At 42.0% G+C, this 20,512-nt stretch overlaps 1 protein-coding gene across 2 annotated transcripts in view; it reads left to right on the top strand.

Moving 5' to 3' along the window:
- The window catches only part of DOCK11 (dedicator of cytokinesis 11), a 551,771-nt gene that overhangs the window by 158,964 nt on the left and 372,295 nt on the right, over positions 1-20,512 (top strand). For both annotated transcript variants that reach the window (XM_077493986.1, XM_077493985.1), the window contains exons 27-30: positions 1,010-1,081; positions 6,345-6,491; positions 9,493-9,576; positions 12,620-12,731. In XM_077493986.1, coding sequence (XP_077350112.1) covers positions 1,010-1,081; positions 6,345-6,491; positions 9,493-9,576; positions 12,620-12,731 — 415 coding nt within the window. The remainder of the gene's footprint in view (positions 1-1,009; positions 1,082-6,344; positions 6,492-9,492; positions 9,577-12,619; positions 12,732-20,512) is intronic.

The raw sequence follows: 20,512 nt of genomic DNA, 5'->3' as shown, positions 1-20,512 counted from the left end.
ATAACCACTAGATGGAACCCTGTCACTGTAACAGGCATAGTACAGTAGCATTTAATATACAGAATCGTTTTCTACATGCAGCTGAAGATCCACAAAAGATTAGATCACGGTTGTACAGAACAGTCAAAATAATAGTCAAATGACCGCATGACTAATGGGGTATTCAGTTTTGGTGAGAGACTGAAAACTTACTGCACTGAGGAAGTTCTAACATCCATTCTAACAGTTGTTACAAGCATTGACAGGATAACTGTATCTCATATTAGGACCACACTCTGCATCAGCAGTAATATTCCCAATATTCCTAAAATCACACCATAATTCTGCTACATTTAGGTATTATTTTTCAGCTGCCAGGCAAGCCTTATAGCCGTTTGGCTGCTCTTCTGTCCATAATATTTAAAGGAGCGCATTGCAATAAAAAGGTAACCTTATATACAGAGATAGAAGGATTTTATGGCACTGAATACCAAGCATGAAATAGGTCAGTCCACTAAAACTGGAGAGAAACGTTTAAAGATTTTATACAATCCAAGAACTTGCCAAATCTATTGTAGGTGATCCACTCTCCTTGTTATTTATTGGAATATGCAGAAGTGGGATCACCACGGAATATATAGGAACATCAAAACTCCAAGGGGTGCAGAAACAAAGCCAGGAACTCTGGATCACGGCTCTTGCTGCTGGAGCCCCTAAGTGACATAAGAAGGCAACAGATGATGCCTACTAAACCTCACATTTTTGTTAAATGTCATATCTGGGTTAACCAAACCTTCAAAATTTAGTACATTTTCAAAAACAAATCTTTAAAACCTGAGAGTGTATTTGAAATCACCAACTATTGTGAACTATTGATTTGCCTGTTGATGATTTAAAAATACTTTAAACTTCAGTTGTACTGTGTCAGGTGTCCCAACAATTGTGAAAACATTTTGCTTAACACCTAAAGCAAGCACATTCTTAAGAGCTCTTTGTAACTCTATATCCATTGCATTCTTTTTTATTGCAGTATTCCTGGTTTTTCTTCGAAGCATTGGCAAAAGCCATGGCACTGTACCTTATAGACGAGAACAAGATCAAGGTAACCTGATATTAGTTATTTGTTACAGAATTCTGCACCATATCTGTAATACATATGAGTTTAAATTGCATCAATTGTTTGTTTTGAAATGAGTGGGCAAGGTTATAGAATCAACCTCACTAAATGGGGGACCGCGGTCCAGATCTGGATTTAGTCATTGCCCCACCCGGACCCGCAGTTGCGCCGTTTAAGAGCTAGTTTTGTCCCCCAGCCTCCCCCGCTGTCATTATCACAGCAGAGAGGAGAGTGGGAGGCAGGAGAGATTGAGAGCAAGGCGCACTGCATGGAGGGTGGGAGCAGGAGCAGCTCAAGATAACTTTGAAGATTAACTACCAAGTGATTGGTTGGTAGGACACTGTCTGTGTGTGTGTGTGTTAGGGGGGAAGGGGGGAATATGGGGGTAAGACGAAAGGGTCGGAAGGGACTACTGGGGGGGGGGGTGATTTATATGGGGCAGAGATGTGTGTGTGTGTGTGTAGGGGGGGATTTAATGGGGCAGTGAGCCCTACTGTGGGGGTGTAAAGTGTCAGAGAGTACGGGGGTGTAGGAGGGCAGTTCTGTTGAGGGGGTGATGTAAAGTGAAGGGGACACTACTGTGAGGGGGGAAGCAGAGGTGAACACTACTATGGGTGGTAATGTGGGAGGGGCAGAGGACACTACTGTGTGGGGGGGGGGGTGTAAAGGGGGAAGAGGTCACTGTTGTGGGGTTAGGTGATGTAAGAGGGGCAGAGAACAGTGCTATGGGGGACAATACTGTGTGTATGTGGGAGGTGGGGGGATGTGAAGGGGCAGAGGACACTATTGTGGAGTGGGCTGTTGTGAAGGGGGGGTCAGAACACTTCTGTGAAGGGGCAGAGGTAAGAATAGGATTGTGATATAAGAGTGGAGGGAGGCTGTGATGTGAATGATCTGAATCATTGGACAAACATGCAATTTGGACCTCTGCTGGAAGATCATTTTACTGATCAGACCTCTGTGAATTTTAAAGTACTTGTTAACCCTCCCCCTCCCAAAAAAAATGAATCCGGCTCCTTTAAAACATGTCATATGACACAGTGCTTTTCCTGTGTGATTTGCTCCTCTGTAACACCTTTAAAAATTGGCTGATCCTGACAGTTTCTCCCCACCCTTCTGTAAACTGACCACGGTGTATCATGGCTGCTGAGCCCAGACACTGTAGTCCGTTTATATGCCTCCATCATCAGCAGCCTGCTATCTGCTCTCTTCTCTGCTCCTGTATCCTCCTCCCCAATCCCCTCTGTGTGTGTGAGCCGCCCCTCCCCCCTCCTGCTGCTCTCATAACACTAACCTGTATACACCATCAGCATTGCCTCCCATTGCAGTGTCCCCCTCTGTGAATGATTTATAAATATAAATGCTGTAAATACCTAATTTCACAGCCGAGATTGCAATCACATGACCAGCCAGCTCTCCTCCTCCTCTCCTCCTCCCCTCCAGACTGACATCAGCAGGGGAATCTCAGCCCCGCCTGCTGCATCTCTCAGAGCAGGAAAAGAGAAAGCTGGCCAGTCATGTGATCGCAATCTCGGCAGTGAAATTAGGTATTTGCAGCATTTATTTTTATAAATCAAACACAGAGGGGGATACTATAACTGGAGGCAGTGCTGATGGTGTATACAGGTTAGAATGGCTTAACAACCACTTTAATTCAATACCCTTAGTATGGAATCTCTGGCATGTACTGTATTTTCTGGCGTATAAGACGACCTTTTACAGTAAAAAAAATGGGCAAAAAGCGGGGGTCGTCTTATACGCCGGGTATAAAGCTGGGGTTATCATATGCCAGCCGTCCGCTGGATGTTAAGCCCTCCGGATACTCGCCGAGTGTGCGGTAATACTGTATATATACAATATACACCGCTGAGCCAATCCCGGCGATCGATGTATTCTATTAATGAATACAGCGCCTGCTCGGATTGGAGTAACAACCTCTTCCAATCCGAGCAGGATACATACAGTAGCCTGCTGGGATTGACTGTGAGAGTCAGAGGCGCGGGCTGATGATGTAACAGCCTCTGCCAATCCGAGCAGGCATTGTATGCAATAATAGAATGCATAGCTTGCCGTGATTGGCTCAGGGCAGTATACTATATGTATACTGTGAGACAGCATGTTACCCGGCGCCAACTTCGTTTCTGAACATACAGTATTCCCGCAGGAGGGGGTCGTCTTATACAGTGAGTACAGCACAAAACCAACTTTTTAAATCGAAAAGTAGGGGGCCGTCTTATATGCCCAGCCGCCTTATACGCCGGAAAATATGGTATTACATTTTTCTGTTTGGATAAAATATTACAATACTTAATACATTGTTGCAATACTTAAGTACACATGTTCTATTCTTTAACCACTTCTTTTGTTAAAAAAAATTGCAATAAGCGTTTATTGATTGGTTTGCATAAAAGTTATATTATCTACAAAATAGGGGACAGATTTATGGCATTTTTATTAATAAGTTTTTTTTTTTACTAGTAATGGCAGCGATCAGCGATTTTTATCATGACTGCGATATTGTGGCAGACACATTGGACAATTTTGACACATTTTTGGGACTATTGGCATTAATACAGCGATCAATGCTATAAAATTGCATTGATTACTGTAAAAATGTCACTGGCAGGCAAGGGGTTAACCACTAGGGGGCGGGGAAGGGTTAAGAGTGTCCTGGGACGTGTTTCTAACTGTCTGGGGGATGAGCTAGCAGTGACACGACACTGATCGCTTCTCCCAATGACAGGGAGCAGACGATCAGTGTCCTGTCACTAGGCAGAACAGGGAGCTGCTGTGTTTACATCGGCATCTCCCTGTTCTTCAGCTCCGTGACACGATCACGGGTATCCCCACGGACATCGAGTCCGCGGGTCCCGCAGGCGCAGTCACGGTGGTCGCGGCAGGCTCGCGGCGGGAAATTTAAAGTAACGTACGAGTACGTTACTTTGCCCATCCGTGCCATTCTGCCGACGTATATATACAGGTGGTGGTCGGCAAGTGGATAATGATAAAATCAAAAATTCAGGGTTGCATCAAGTAAATATATACCAAACATGCCAAGCATCAAAATTGTGCACACAAACAAAAAAATTCCAGAACCCAAGATTGTCCATAAGTGACTTTAAAAGCCTTTACAGGTAATGGTTTAGAGTTAACAGTAAATGATGGCTCTGGAATTACTGCTTTCATGCTGACATTTGCGGAGAAACCATATTCGCTGTTTACATACATTTATGTGTTTATTTTATAAATCATTTTTTTATCACTTTTTAAATTTTTTCTCATTTAACTTTACTGTTATCACAAGTCAGCTAACAAACCCCTTTATGATAGAATTATCAGGTGATAAGTTCTCTTTATAGAGACATCAAGAATCTGTGAGACCCCCTAATGTCTCCCCTGCCCTGTGTTAATCTTCTGTTTACCCAACGCATTTCAACTGGGATTCTGACAGCTCTGAACCCATAAATGCTCAGAGCTGAAGGCTCCTGGGTTCACTGACTTCAGAGCAGATTGGGGAATAGATGTTCCCGGATCTGCTCCTGCTTGCCATCTTGGCAGCATTCAGTGGGTTCCCAGGCTCTCTGATGGAGCAGGATAACCGGGGGAACCACAGCAGGAGGTGGGGGTTGCGGCACCTTCAATCCTGTAAAATGTATTGAGTGGCTCTGATGAATAGGGTTCACCTTTGAAACAGCTCAGCAGTAATACATGCTAGACTGCATACTATCCCACAGCGTACACTATAGGGATTTCTTCTGTGCAGTGATAATTGAGCTGGTCTTTTTATAGAGGTTGTTTTTCGTGACAAAGCAAGTCTATAAAGAACGTTTGCGAGTACCAGATTTTACTAATTTTAATAAAGCTTTCATGGAAGTGTCACGCAATGCTTTCTATTCTATAGTATTACAAATTTAAAGAAGAAGTAAAGGCACTTAAAAAAAAAATGCAACCAGCAAAGCAAAGGCATAATGAGTTAGTATGCATAGCATACTAGCTCATTATGAATAACTTACCTGAGAACGAAGCCCCCGAAGCGGACCTCCGTCTTCATGTTTGCCGCCTGCCATGTATCCCGGAGTGACTTCTGGGTCTCGCTGCTCCGTCTCTGTGATTCGCTGGAGCCGCGATGACGTCACTCCCGCGCATGCGCACGGGAGCCGGCATATCGTCGCGATCTGCGGCCTGCCCAGTGCGCCTGCGCGCCGCTGTCTACGGCGCATGCGCCGTAGACAGCGGTGGCTGTCTTTTTGTAAATATCTCCTAAACCGTATAGGTTTAGGAGATATTTCTTGGACCTACAGGTAAGCCTTAATCTAGGCTTACCTGTAGGTCAAAGTGGTTTATAAGGGTTTACAACCACTTTAAGAAGTAAAATGTGGCAATTACTAAAAGAAGAAAATAAATCGATCCACGTTCCTTGGGCTTCATTTATACATTACTGCAACTTAAAGTTTAAGTTCCTAGAAGCTATTAGCATTTTTTTCTGCTCTTAGAAGCTAAATGGTGTTATCCTATGTGTCCATGCACACTACATTAGGCTATTTTTGAGTTTGTATTCAATCAGGCAGACCCTTGCACTACTACATGGTTTTGGTAAATCTGAAGACAAAAATCTGCAGAAAATGTAATAGTGTGTATGAGGTCTTAGTTTTAGGAGGCTGGGAGTGTGATCGGACGCTCTTTCACAGACATCCTTGGATGACACCTAGCTAACACTTTACTTCTTTTATGACTACCCTAAAGGGCCCTCTTAAAATGTAGTCCTCTTTGCATTAGCATTGGAAACACAGGTAACATGACCCCTATTTCCAGAGGACAGCACAGTGGTGTAGTGGTTAGCACTCTCACCTAACAGTAACAAGGGTTGCTGGTCCAAATCACAACCATGACACTACTTGCCTGGAGTTTGTATGTTCTCCCTGTGCCTGCATGGGTTTCCTCTGGGCACTCCGGTTTCCCCCCACACTCCAAAGACATGCAGGTAGGTTAATTGGCTTCTGTCCAAAATTGGCCCTAGTATATGAATGCTTGTGGGCTCCTTGAGGGTAGGGACCAATGTGAGTGTACAATGTAGAGGTATAGGGACAATTGTAGACACTCACTCAGGTTGAACTAGATGGACTGGTGTCTTTATTCAACCTTACTAACTATGTAACTATGTATGTAATAGGTATCCCCAGACCAGGGATTCTGGCTGTGCTACATGTGAGGTTAAGTTGCATACTAATTGCATTTTCTTTTACTGCAGGTACCAAGACCTCAGAGGTTTCCTGACTCTTTCCAGAATATCTTACATTCTCTGCTGCTGTCCATAATACCACATGTCACCATACGGTATGGGGAAATTCAGGAGGAGTCCAGGAATGTTAACATCAGCCTGGCCCATTTCATAAAGGTAACATTTTATAGATTGGCGCAAGGGAGGAGGTGGAGTTATCAAGGCAGACACAATCTGAGTCAGAAGTTTAGGAAATTGTCAATAGATTTGTGCCCTATGCTTTGACTTGTGACGCCTGCTCCATCGCATGACCTGGGGGTTCATCCAACAATTCTGCAGACATACGTACGATAGTTTGCACATCTTGTTCCCTTCTTTCGGCAAACACATTCTTGAAGCATGTGATCAGGGGATGTTTCTAACCAAGAAAGCTACTGTATATATTAAAATACATGCTGGTGGGCCTACTTCTACCCATGTGGCCAGTTTTAAAGTACATTTCTACCCAATGTGATTGCTTTGAATTGAGTAATACATTGTTTTTGTGGTCAGCAGGACAATTAGAGTGGGTATATCTCCTCAGCTGGGACACAGACATAAGGCCCGGTTCACACTGATGCGACAATCGCTCTAACTTTAAAGCACTTGTCACATCAGAAGTTGGACCCCATTTAGTGCAATGAGATCGTTCTGATTGGTGTGACTTGAGTCACTCCGACTTACAAAAAGGTTCTTGCACTACAGTTGGGGTCCGACTTTCTTACGATTTGCATTGTCTTCTGTTAAAGAAGTCGTATGCAAGTCGTGCCGAAGTCACGTTGGGGCCCGACATCAAAGTTGCGGGCAGGGTGAATTCGGTCTAAAAGAAAACTGACAGGAGTAGTAACTCTTTTCTGTTTTAGGCAAAATTTAAAGAAAAAGGTTTCAGCTAGATACAAATGTAATTCTTAAGCTAGCCACACATTATACAATTGTGTTATTTTGTATTTAGATCCATATCCCTCTAACAATAAAGCATGCAATAGAGTTTTAAACCTAATTTAGGACATGTGTGGCTTCTCTTTCTCAGCTTTTCATAACTGAGCAGTTCTGACTTGGAAATAGTGGGATGGATTAACGTAAAGTTGAAGTCCAGTCAAAATTGAAAATGTTTCTATTAATTTTATGTAAAATATCTTTATCTTTGACATTATTAATTTTCTGTATAGCTGATTGGCAAGCTTCGAAAGTCTAATCAAAGCCAGACAATGATCTTCTTCCTGTTCTTCAGGGACAACCTTAATTCCTTTTTCCTGAATTCTGCATGGGGCCTCTCACTTCCAAGAAAACGTTGTCCTTCTCTTCTACACAGGCATGCGTACTGTTCATTCTAACTGCCCCTGTCTTGCTCAGCCCCGCCCCCACCCCGCCTATCTTTTTTAGACAGACATGTTTAGACCTGCCCAGCCCCGCCCCCATCCCTCCTCTCCTTCTCAGATCTCCTGTCTTTATAGCCTTGTTTTGGCCAGCAGTTTCTCCTGAGGGGGGCTTTGGAAGTATGTTCTGTTTGTTAGAAACTGTAATATAGATTACAATGCAACATGCTGCAGATTTTCTACAGTGTACAACCACATGATTGTTTCTGCATGTTACTTTGTGCATGGTGTGGCACTATGATGGGCACTGTGGTCATGGTGTGGCACTATGATGGGCACTGTGGTCATGGTGTGGCACTGTGATGGGCACTGTGTGCATGGTGTGATGGGCATTGTGATGGGCACCTCGCCCAGCTGAGGGAGCTACCGTTTAAGACTCAGTTTCCACTAGTTCAACTTGTCATGTGACTTTGGACACATAAAGTCACATGACAAGTCACAGTCCATTGATTTCAAAGGCAAACATCCCCATCTATATGCCTTTGAAAATCAGCGACTTTGAAAAGGTGCCTGCACTACTTTGTTGCAACTTTTGATGCAACTTTGATCCAGAGTGTAAAGTTGGATCAAAACTGCACTCTAAATCGCACAGCTTTGGAGTTGCACAAGTGGAAACGTAGCCTAAGGCTAGAGTGCGACTTTGGAGTGTGACTTGGATGCAACTTTGAGTGCAGCTTTGATCCAACTTTACACTCTCTGGATCAAAGTCGCAGGTACCTTTTCAAAGTCGCTGATAAGTCACATAGATGGGAACAGGTGCCATTGAAATCAGTGGGCTGTGACTTGTCATGCAACTCTATGTGTCCAAAGTCGCATGACAAGTTGAACTAGTGGAAGTAGAGCCTTAGTGTTGTTGCCTGTACTATGATCATTGTAGACTGTGAGCTGAGACCCCATTTCTGGCTACACTTACAGTCCCCCCTGCCCTGTGTCCAGCTCCCTTCTCCTGTGCACAGTTTTACTGTATATGTGCACTGCACTCAACCCCATCCCCCGCCATGTCCATTGTGGATGGGGCTTTTTATTTACTAATTTTCTCATGAATTAGGATGTACAATGCGTCCTTACTGATGAGAGAACACTGGGCGGGAACCTATGATCAGCTCCTCCCATCCTGTATGTGCCCACTGGCTACACAGGAACAATGTCCCTCCCAGGAAGTGATGTCACTAGCTTTCAGGAACCACACCCCCGGCTGATTTTAGATTCAGAAGGAAGTAGAATTGAAGTCATGTGACGGCACCAGATTCATCAAAATAAACGTAGAAAAACTGGGATTTTTTCATTTTGAGGCAGAAGGCTGAACTTCACTCGCATTAGTGATTGCAGGGTGAGAGTGTTAGAGTGGACTTCCACTTTAAGGCAAATAGACTGTGCACTTTGCAAGTGGAGTTGCACTAATTTTCCAAGCTTAGTAAATGTGGTAAAGCGCAACTGATTTACATCATCCAATCATGTGCAAGCAAATATTTTTTTCTTTAAAATTTTCCTTGCATTTACATTCACTAAAGAAAATGACTGCAACGGCACTTACAAAGTGCATCATATATTTGCCTTTGGCAAATCCACGCCAGCGTCTTTGTTCCCATGATTTATCAGGAGCTAAAGTGGAAGTAAATATGATAATATTTAACCTATTTTTCAATGGTCATTTAAAAAGACTCTCCATTAAACTGGAGTTTTTCTTTGAAATAAACATTTTAGATGTTCTAAATCTTGTTTTTTTAATCATAATATATAACCAATGCAATATTATTTTTAAGAGGTGTCTAACATTGATGGACCGAGGGTTCGTCTTCAAAATCATCAATGACTACATGTCTGGATTCAGTCTAAAGGACCCAAAGGTAAATAAAAACTCAACTTTGAACATACATACAATTCTGAGCATTTAAAGTTCATATTTACATTTTCATGAAAAATGTAAAGATATACTAACGCCAAAAATCCCGACCATGCCTCTGGACCCCGCTGCACTTAGTGGCCATGAGTCTCCATCATAATGCTTGTAAAGGCAAGCTCTGATTGGTCAGCGCAGGCACTTTACTATGCTGACCATCTGAGGTTTCTTCTTCTTCTAGTAAGACTGTTAAAAATAAGGTGGTAAGGAAAAAAGAAGCACTTTTTGCTGGTCAGCTCGGTCACGTGGTCTTGCTGACCATTGAGAGCTTTCTATTGCAAGCATTATGATGGATATTACAGTGTACAAACCGATACACTGGCATTATGGTGCATCATGGCTGCTGTGTGCAGTGGCGGGCAGGATTTAGGTCACCTTTTAATTTCTCATTAAGGCTGGATTCACACCTATGCAGTTTTAGTGCTTTTTGCATTTTGCAGATTTGTACTACAGAACGTGTTTCATAGGAAACCATCTTAAATGGACTGCAGTGCAAATCTGCAAAATGCAAAAAGCACTAAAACTGCATAGGTGTGAATCCAGAACAAAAGATAAACTTACTCTTAAAAGGAAACATTGTGTTAATATATCTGTAGAATATTTTATTATAAAAAGTCATATTGAACCAGGTTCATAATTGTCCTTGTTTTTTAAATACTTTTTATTGTATTGGGCAGGGGTTTTCAACAATGATTTTATTGTGCAGACAGTGAGGTTAATTTACTAAAGACAAATAGACTGCACGTTGCAAGTGCAGTTTTTTCAGAGCTTAGTAAATGAGGGGAAGCTCTGCTGACTTCCATCATCTAATCTCGCGCAAGCAAAAGAATGCTGTTTTTTTCTTTTCCTTGCATGTGATTGGGTATTCTTTGCAAAGTGAAGCTCTGGAGCATCTACAAACAACCCCAGTATCTCAAAATCAGCACCTGAAGTGTGAAAGTTCACTGTTATGCTTGCCATACATGGCTTGAATTTTGTCCAATTCCTGCTGATTTGGCCCAATTCCAAGCCGTGGGTGGCCTTGTCAGCACCACTCAGTTCAACAGGCTTCAGTTTGAAAATCGCAGTGCCTAGGTGGACAATACACGATCAAATAGTGAATGCTATGGGTGCAAAACTGACCGGACCAGCTAGAAGCATTCTTGTTCCAACAAAAGCTTTATGTCCTTGGCAGCTAAAGTGTTAAAAACACTACAAGTACATAAAGTACATGTTATTCCAAAAATGCATTTGGCTTATAAGTCCTGTTGTGAAAGAACAACACACAGTATTTTGAACTAGGGGTTTTCAGTCCTCCCAGTTTGCTTTTGATTAAAGCTGAACTTTGGGCACAAAACCCTTCATTTAGCATTTGCCTCAATAGCCACAAATAACATAAAATCACTTTGTATGCACCACATGCCTTTGCAAACCCAATCAATACCTTGTAAAAGTAGCAGTGGCATCATCAACATGATGCACACAGCCTGTACACATTTCAGAATTGTGGGAGGGATGCAGAAGGGCCTGTGACTACAGGTTCTCAAACTACAGTAGCAGCACTATACAGTGCAGCACTATGAAAATCACAATAATGTTAAATACAAATAATATGTGTAACACAATCATAAAAAAGTGATAAAGAAATAAACAAATGTAGAAAATATATATAAACATATAAGTGCATATAAGTAATGAACCAAAAATCCCAACGAAGAGCCAGAGGATGAGTTATTGTTTAATAGAGGGGGGCATACCAAAATTAGATGATGCCCAATAAAGAGTGGTCAGACAGCACTCAATACACCTCAAATACACCCCACAAGACATCCAACTTCTCTCAAAAACCTTGCTGAACAACTGCATTGCAATGTTCCCACAGATTAATGTGCAACTGGACTCGGTGTAAAAATGGTATCATAAAGGAAAAGAGAAACATTTGCCATAGTGAAAACCAGTAGAGTATGCAGTTTTAAAAGGTATATGCACTTACAAGCAATAGGTCCAGGTACAACAACAAACTGGACGGGGTTGTGTCCAGATACGGGGATCCTCTAGCGGAAACAGTGAATGCTATGGTGGCTCAGTGGGATCAGTTCACCCTGATTTATGCCTTTCCTCCTCTGAAACTTCTTTCTTGTCTGCTTAGCAGGATTAAACTAAAGCTCATTCTGGTGGTCCTCATTGCTTCAGAATGGCCAGTCAGATGACACAAGGCATCCTGGTAACACTCCTGCCAGATGCTCCATGGGCTTTACCAAATCACCATGATCTTCTGTCTAAACAATTGATTTTCCATCCTGCTTTATGTTTACTGACTTTAATGGCATGGTTGTTGAGTCCCAGGTTCTAAGTGACAGGGGCATCTCGGAAAATGTGATTCCTATGATGCTAAAACCTAGGTAGTCTACTTTTTGCAAGATCTATCATTGGACATGGAAGCACATTTATTGCCACCCTAGGAGTTTCTCTGTAGGACAAATCCTCTCCTTTCTGCAGCTGGGTCTGCACGAGTGTTTGGCTTTCAGGTTTAATGCACACTTAATCAATCCAAACAAGTTTTACATTGAAAATAATTAAGGTACATGACCTCTAATTTTGCTTTTTGACATTCTTTTTGGCTACTTGTATGTCCTGATAAATCCCTATACTATAGTTTCCATATTTTTATATATGAGCCCAAATCCGAAAAGTGTTTACTGATTCATTCACTGTCTCCTACTGTGGCCTCATTCATCCGCTTACACTGAAGCATGAGCGAGAAGTCGCACAATACAAAGTCACATTGTCAAGTGACTGCAGTGTTATCTAGAAATCGTTTGAGAAACCTGGTAAGTCTGGCATGATAAAAAATTTGAATGAAAGTTTACGCAAGTGAACTTTGATACCAGCAGAATTACAATGTTTAATTAGCTGTTCACAGTAGTTGTACTTGTTACCTGAAACATCTGGAGTTTTGCGATAGGCTCAAACCAAATAACACGTGACCTATTTTTTTCCTTTCTTTATAGATATTAAATGAATACAAATTTGAGTTTCTACAAACCATCTGCAATCACGAACACTTTATTCCTTTAAATTTGCCAATGACGTTCGCCAAACCCAAGTTACAGAGAGTTCAAGGTAAAATACAGCCTCGTCTCCATTTTACGGAATGCAGCTTTTTCCCCCCAAGCCAAATACCTTTTACTGAGCATAGAAGCACTGAAAATGAGTTGCTTTCTGTTAATCAGTATGTAGTTATGGGAAATGTCACTTAAGCAGCTACAGTATATTGCTAGAGCGACTAGTGAACATGATAGAATATGGTAATTTGAATTAGCTCCTGATTTTGATCACCGATTGATACATTGCATAGATGTGGGTATAGGGAAATTGATGGGTGATGCCACATAAGTCCCTGAACTGCCATTTGGAAGTTCTGTGCAGTGCCCTATTTAAGGCAGGACACACACACACACACACACACACACACACACACACACACACACACTTACATTTTTCAGAAGAAACTGTAAGGCCATTAGAATATTTACATATCTGGAAAAAAAATATGTAAAAATATAATAATTGATTAAACACCAATGAATAAATAAATCTGGCTCAATTTTAACACTAACCCATTAACTAACCTGTTAATTACATGTTAAAAATATGTGCTTATGTATTTTTTTTACAGTGCGGCTCTGCCGGTCACGCAGATCCCTTATCTCCTTACAGCTGCTGTGAGTGAAAGGGAAGAAAAATAAAAATGAAAGTAGGCAGTTGGGAATGTTTGTTGCTGTGCATATGCTAATCATTGTGACCATGTGATCAGCCAGTCAACTGACAAACATACCATTGTGGAGATGTTCAGAAAAAAAGCTGTCTGATCATGGTGGGTTCTCAGCAACAAACACCACCGATTTAAATAAGACACAGTGCTATGTACATTGAGCCTTCTGATGGATTTTGGCCCTTGTACACACGGTTGGAGAATCCGTCGGAATGTGTCCTATCGGACCGTGTCGTCGGATAATCAGACTGTGTGTGGTATGCATCGGACCGATTCCGTCGGAATATCCGTCGGACCCAATTTTCCAACATGTTGGAAATATTTCCCGACCAACTGGGCCGATCGGACATACTCCGATCATGTGTAGAGAATTTTGATCGGACCAAGTGCCACGCATGCTCAGATCAAATTCCTACATCAAAGCTATTGGCTACTAACCTGAATGTAGTCCCATCGTAACGAAATTACGTCATCACGTTCTGAAAGATCGGATTTTTTCGCCAACTTTGTCCGACCGTGTGTATGCAACAGTTTCGGACAAGATCCGATGGACAAAATCCGACGGATTTGGTTGTGGAAATCTCCGACCGTGTGTACAGGGGCTAAGAAGGGTTTTCGAATTCTGGCAATACTGTCTCTTTAATTAGTATTCTCCTACAAATGGGACCTGTCTGCAAAAAAAAAAAAAAAAATGATTCTACTATAGGGTCATCACAAGCTGGTTAAGCTAAACACCTAAAATGTGTTTAGTGCACGTCCTCCATCCTCAGCATGCCACCAAGTATCATCACATACTGTGTTGAGTCTATCCATACGTCTATCATTGTTAGCAGCAAGAGCACCCAATCAAAAGAGAGGTTTTTTTTTCCTCCGCACGTTATTTAGTAGTTTGTTATGGTACAAGTTTAGATGTCAGTGGTGCTTTGTAAAGCACTTTCGTTAAATATTTACATGAATGAAAGTGTATTTCCAGAAGGAAGTGTATACAGTTCGTCACATAAAATTTATGAATACTGAGTTTTGGTTGCTCTGCTGGCAGATTTTACCACTTTATATATTATAACCCTTTGAACTCACTACAGTTCACATACCAGTTAAACTTCTCTACTTTTAAATGGCTTGGCAAAGCTATCACACAGCATAGTTATTTGTAAATCAATCAGCTACTGTGACAAACATTCCTCCTTCTGGCTGTCAGGAGAAAAATTCACTAAGCAAAGTTAAAACCCCCAGTATATGTATTATATATATGTATGTATATGTATTCATATTTATTGAACAAATAATTGTCTTCTAACCCCTACTATTTAAAAAAAAATTTTTTTTTAATTTATCTGGTTTCTAGCTGTGATAGCACTATCTTTGAGCTCAGGTTCATACTTACCTAGGTGGATGCAGCATCAGTCCGATGCTACATCTGCCCCCCCCCCCCCCCAACACTGAGAACTGAGCGATCAAACACTGCCAATTGCTCGATTCTCACAGTACTGTGAGCAGAGAGCTGGTGACTGCCAGTCACAGGCTCTCTGCCCCGCTCCCCCCCCCGCAGTGCTCACTAGCTTGCTGGGCTGTGGAGGGGGTGGGAGTGACTGGCTCAGGCTCTTAGTGCTTTGCTGAGAGGCTGAGCCAGGTGCTGGTCCAGGGAGGATTCCGACCATATGGTCGTGATCTTTCCCGGGCCTGGACTGGTTCTGTGACATCAGCCGACAGCAGGATTAAGCCCGCTGTCTGATGAAAACAGGTCACAGGAGTGCAGAACGAGCTGCACTCCTGTGATCCACAGGAGAAGTACAACCAAACAATCTTGGATCCTTCTCTTCTCGGGTCCCTGTTCTGTGCTCCTGGTCCAGCCTCCTGTTGAGAGTCCCCACAGCAAACAGCTTGCTATGGGGGCACCCAAGCCAAGTCACAGCTCCCTGTGTCCATTCAGACACGGAATTGCAGCCCAGCCCCACCCCTCTCTCTCCTGATTGGCTAGCTGACTATGCTTGACAGAAGCAGGTGCCAGTGCCCAGACTACTTTGTCTCAGCCAATCAGGAGAGAGACTCTCGGACAGCCGAGACACTCGTGGACATCGCTGAATAGAAATGGGGCTCAGGTAAATATACTCTGCATTTAATTCTCATGTCAGGAGATTATGATTGGCTCTCTATGGAGGCGGTTCACACATCTCCAGAGCAGCTCTTTTTTAGCGTGAAACATGTAGGGTATTTTTTTTTGTGAGTTTGGGTGCACTATCACATTTAAATATGGTATTTTGGTTGGTGGAGAGGGGTTTTATTTCTAAGTTATTCTCATATCTCCTAGTTATCAGTGGCCAGGAGTAAGGCTGGGTTCACACTTAAGCACAGAGCAGCTCACAGCAGGTGTCCGGTGTGTCCCCATTCAATTTCAATATTTCCCAAATATTTTGCTGAATTTGGACCTGAAATGCACCAGAAAACGCACAGGACTCCTGTACAATTCACACCAGAGCCGCTCCGGAGATGTGTGAACCGGCTCCATAGAGAGCCGGTCATAATCTCCTGACATGCAAATTGGATGCGGGGAAAGCCGCATCCAATTCATAATAGTGTGAACCCAGCCTCAGTGTTTTATTGCAATCAGGACACTTTTTAAGCCCAGGAAGAATGGAAGTAATAGATTGTATTTAGGAGCATAGAGTAGGGTAATTTCTATCAGTTGATTAGAACCCCTATGCTTCCTTATTGTACTTCCTTTAGTTGTTTACTGCAATATAGACAGAGCCACTAAGAGAAGATAGAGTTCAGTGACAAATTGCGGTATCTCTCAGTTCACCCCTTCTTATAAGTAAAAAACACACATCAAACAATCTACTTTAATAAAGTCCTAAACATTCTTAGGCGTCGGCCCCAGGTTTCCTGGTGCGTGGGCAGAAGCACCTTGTGAGAGTTGATTATATCATACGCTTTACTGATAGATACTTTCAAACATCGCTTGCTAGCCGTTTGCATTAAATACAAGTTTAATTATGAATTTTTAGTCACATGCTCATTCCAAACTGCTCAGGTTTGTATCAGGTTTACTTTAACCATGTTGCCAATAGTGAGAACCATCTTTAAGCCCATGTTCACATTGGGCCGATTTGGCATGTGATTCCCTGGCCACTGATAACTAGGAGATATGAGAACAACTTATAAATAAAACCTCTCCCCACCAACCAAAATACCATATCGAAGCGTGGTAGTGCACCCAAACTCACTAAGAAAAATACCCTACATGTTTCACTCTAAAAAAAATCTCTGTTGGGGGTGTATAAAATAAAATAAGTGCTCAAAATTAAAAGTGCTGCAACCGCCAAATGGCCAATGATATATGTCAAAACTGTGTGCAGCAGCCCTCCCGGTCCCCCTTATACTTACCTGAGCCCCATCTCTAACCAGCGATGTCCACGAGTGTCTCGGCTGTTCGAGACTCTACCTCCTAAATTAGCTGAGACACAGCAGCGGCACCATTGGCACCTGCTGCTATCAATCAAAGTCAGCTAGCCAATCAGGAGAGACAGGGTGTGGGGCTGGGCTGCAGCTATGTGTCTGAACGGACACAGGGAGCTGTGACTTGGCTTGTGAACCCCCATAGTAAGCTATTTGCTGTGGGGGCTCTCAACAGGAGGGTGGGCCAGGAGCACAGAAGAGGGACCCGAGAAAAGGGGGATCCAGGCTGCTCTATGCAAATCCACTGCAACAGAGCAGGTAAGTATAACATGTATGTTATTTTTATAGAAAAAAACACAAGACTTTACAATCACTTTAAATGTGATGGCTGCATTCATTTATTTTTTTAGACTTTTCTTCTTTTATTTTCGGCAGGTGAACCAGCCATTTTCCTTCAACAAACGGGTTGAATTTTTTTTATTAATTAATAGATCCCTGCATCAAGACAAATGAGATGGCTGTGGGATCTCTCCTGTGATATTGTTTTCTAACAGTGGGGCCTAAACACCCCCCACCAGAATACTTGGTTTCAAACGCTGATTGAATTATGGTTTTCCAGCACGACTGTTCGACAGAAGCTGGTTGTTAGACCGGCTTTTGATGACCAGACAGTGGTATACACTGACCAAAAATTTGGTATGTGTTATTGGGCTTTAGAGTATCTCCACTCTATGGAGGAGCAATGGAAACACCTTTGGGGAGAGGGTAGTTTTAGATGAACTAGCAAATTTAGATGGACTTGATTAATGAATTGAAGCTAAAGTGCAGCTAAAAATTTTTTTTCTGTTTAAATACATTTTTTAATAATAATAAATAATGTGCGGACAGTTTGACAGGATCTTATTTTTCCACTGGTACCATGGATCACTAATGAAACTGAAAAATAGAGTTATTCACTAAAACTGGACAATGCTAAATCTGGTGCAACTCTTCATAGAAACCAATCAGCTTCCAGGTTTTATTGCCAAAGGTTAATTAAACAACCTGCTGTTAGAACTGATTGGCTACCATACACAGTGCACCAGATTCTGAGTGCTCCAGTTTAGTAAATCTTCCCCATAGTGTCCACCGTGCAATTCAAGAGTGCATTCACATTATATTTATGGATCTGTTTAGGCTGCCTGTAAACAGAAACACTGCAAGCTGAATTTCATTGGTAAAGGTCACTTGTACGTTAAATATGCGTAGCCATAGATATCATACTGTCAAACAGGCAAAGTATAGAAATTAGATTGTTCTCCACTTCATTGCCCTTGAAACTATAATCAAAGTAACATTGTTCCAGTATGTGTGGATTCTCCCATAATAGGACAGATAAAGTTCAGACTCGAACATAGAGTAGGAAACGAAGAGTAAAGAAATATAAAGTGATACTAGAATAGGGAGGGAGGTGGATGCCAGGGGACAAGCTCTCTGCTCAAAGTCAACATTTTTTAAGCAGTTACAGCAACATTTTTTTCCTTTTAGGAAAACGGTTTTACGTAAATGGATAAAAGCACAAACCTGACCTCTATCTATATCTTTGTTTCAGTTTCAATATAAATTATTGAATGTTAATAGCTGACTAACTGCCACTTTTGCTGGACAACTTGGTCTGTTAAAGTAAGCTGATAAATAACACAGATCTACTGGCCAGATTGGCAGAAGAAAAGGGAAAAAGCCTACTTAGAAAACGAATGCAGCCACCGCATCTAAGAATTGTTAACAAACATGTTTGTTTTTGGGCTTAAAGGAGAAGTATAGCCAAAAGCCTGTTTGGTTGTACTTTTCCTGTGGATCACAGGACTGTAGTTCAGTGCTCAGTGTTGGAGCCGGTGTTCTGACATATAGCTTCCGGCCATCTAGAAGTGTCCACCCCGTACTGCGCAAGCGCAGCTCTTGTGCAGTACGGAGCAGAAGGAGATTCGGAAAATCTCTGAAGATGAACGGCGCCTGCGCCGTGAGTCAAGGTGCAAGCCCCACCATCCAAGTGGACATAGGGCTGCACATATAAGAGGGCCCCTCGCCACACTTCGCTCGCCACGCTTCGGGCATGGTCTTGCTGCGCTCGGCTCTTTTTATTCAAACTCTATGTCCACTTGGATGGTGGGGCTAGAACCTGGACTCACGGCGCAGGCGCCGTTCATCTTCGGCTATTTTTGGAATGTGGTTGTCCTGTGTACTGTGCATGCGCAGCACACAGATGACACTATCCGATGGGGGACAGTATGTGATAGGACACCGGCAGGGGACAGATGCAGCATTGGACTGTATGCTGTATCTGTCCCCTGCTTCAGAAAAAAAAAATCCCTTACTTTTAACACTGCTTTAAGGAAATAGGTGGCTTCAGTGTGGATTAGTAAGTGATGTTAGGGTCAGAGCCAAGCTCCATTGTTACAGAGATTTACAACTTCAGGTGTCTATACCTAATGAGCTACGAATCAAACCTGCAGTTTTCACTAAAGGTGTATGTGTGTTCCTTAGAATTATTGCACAGGCTTGAGACAAGTTAGAAGTGGCTTGAGACAAGTTTGCCTTAATATCGCTTTTAAACAATGAAGAGAGACAGTTTACCTTATTAGAGTTGTGTTGGTAGATAATCTGTATGACTAAAGCCCTGTACACATGATTGGATTTTCTGATGGGAAGTGTGTGATGACCGGCTGTTGGCAGAATATCTAGTGATATCAAGAATAATATTATTATATTTTTTTTTTATTTGGGCAAGTTACCACAACACCATTATCCACTAGTTTATAAGACAAAGATACAACTATGTTGGTGTCCCTTGTCAATTTTACATTTTATTTTTTTAACTGTAACTGCCTATTCCCAAGCTGTCATTTGAAGTAAAACACATGGCCAAGTATTATTCTCCACAATTTTTTTATTGTGCATTAAAAAAAATATAAAAAATTAGACATGCTATTTGCCAATAGAACTTAACCAAAAAAGGGCATTCTATGCATCCAAAAATATAGAAAATATACCAAATCAAATCATTATTCAACCAAAAAAATAATGTCAAAGCAATAATTCTAAGGCCAATAATAAATAACTTGTTATCTCCTCCGATTCCGCAATATGTCTGGTTGACGAATGGCCGTTCAGAAACAAACTGAAAAGCGCAAACTGAAAATCGCTAAATGAAAAACGCAAAAAGAAAAGCGCAAATCAACGCTCACCAAGCTTCTACTAATACGAAATTTGCAGAAGGAGCCCAAAGGGTGGCGGTAAAGAGCTGAAAAAACACGTAGTACGTCTAGTGCGTCACTACGTTCGTAATTGTTGGCCAACATTTATGTGACCGTGTGTATGCAAGACAAGTTTGAGTCAACACTCTTTGAACAAAATTCCACAGTTTTGTTGTCGGAAAGTCTGATTGTGTGTACAGAGCGTAAGGGTATTCAGAGACATAAGATTCCTGATTGCCAACTGTCCATATTCTTATGGTCACCAATGACATCTCCAGCCATTGGATTTGAGGATGTTCAGCCATGATGACATTTTGCAGTCCACTTGTGTTGCTTTTTTCAAGATGTTGAAGCTGGGGATGTCTTCCTGATTGCTACCACACTCCGCATCATGTAAACCAAGCGTGCATGTTTATGGATAGCAGTTTCATAAGATAGATCTCTATTATGCTTGTATGTCTGACTGCTGTTTGTGGTATATGGTTAAATAAGTGAATGCA

Source organism: Lithobates pipiens, unplaced genomic scaffold (genome assembly GCF_037356315.1).
Source record: "Lithobates pipiens isolate NorthernLeopardFrog02 unplaced genomic scaffold, aLitPip1_a1.2 Scaffold_1, whole genome shotgun sequence".
Taxonomy (NCBI): domain Eukaryota; kingdom Metazoa; phylum Chordata; class Amphibia; order Anura; family Ranidae; genus Lithobates; species Lithobates pipiens.
The sequence above is the reverse complement of the archived record's forward strand: the minus strand, read 5'-3'. Positions and strand labels throughout refer to the sequence as shown.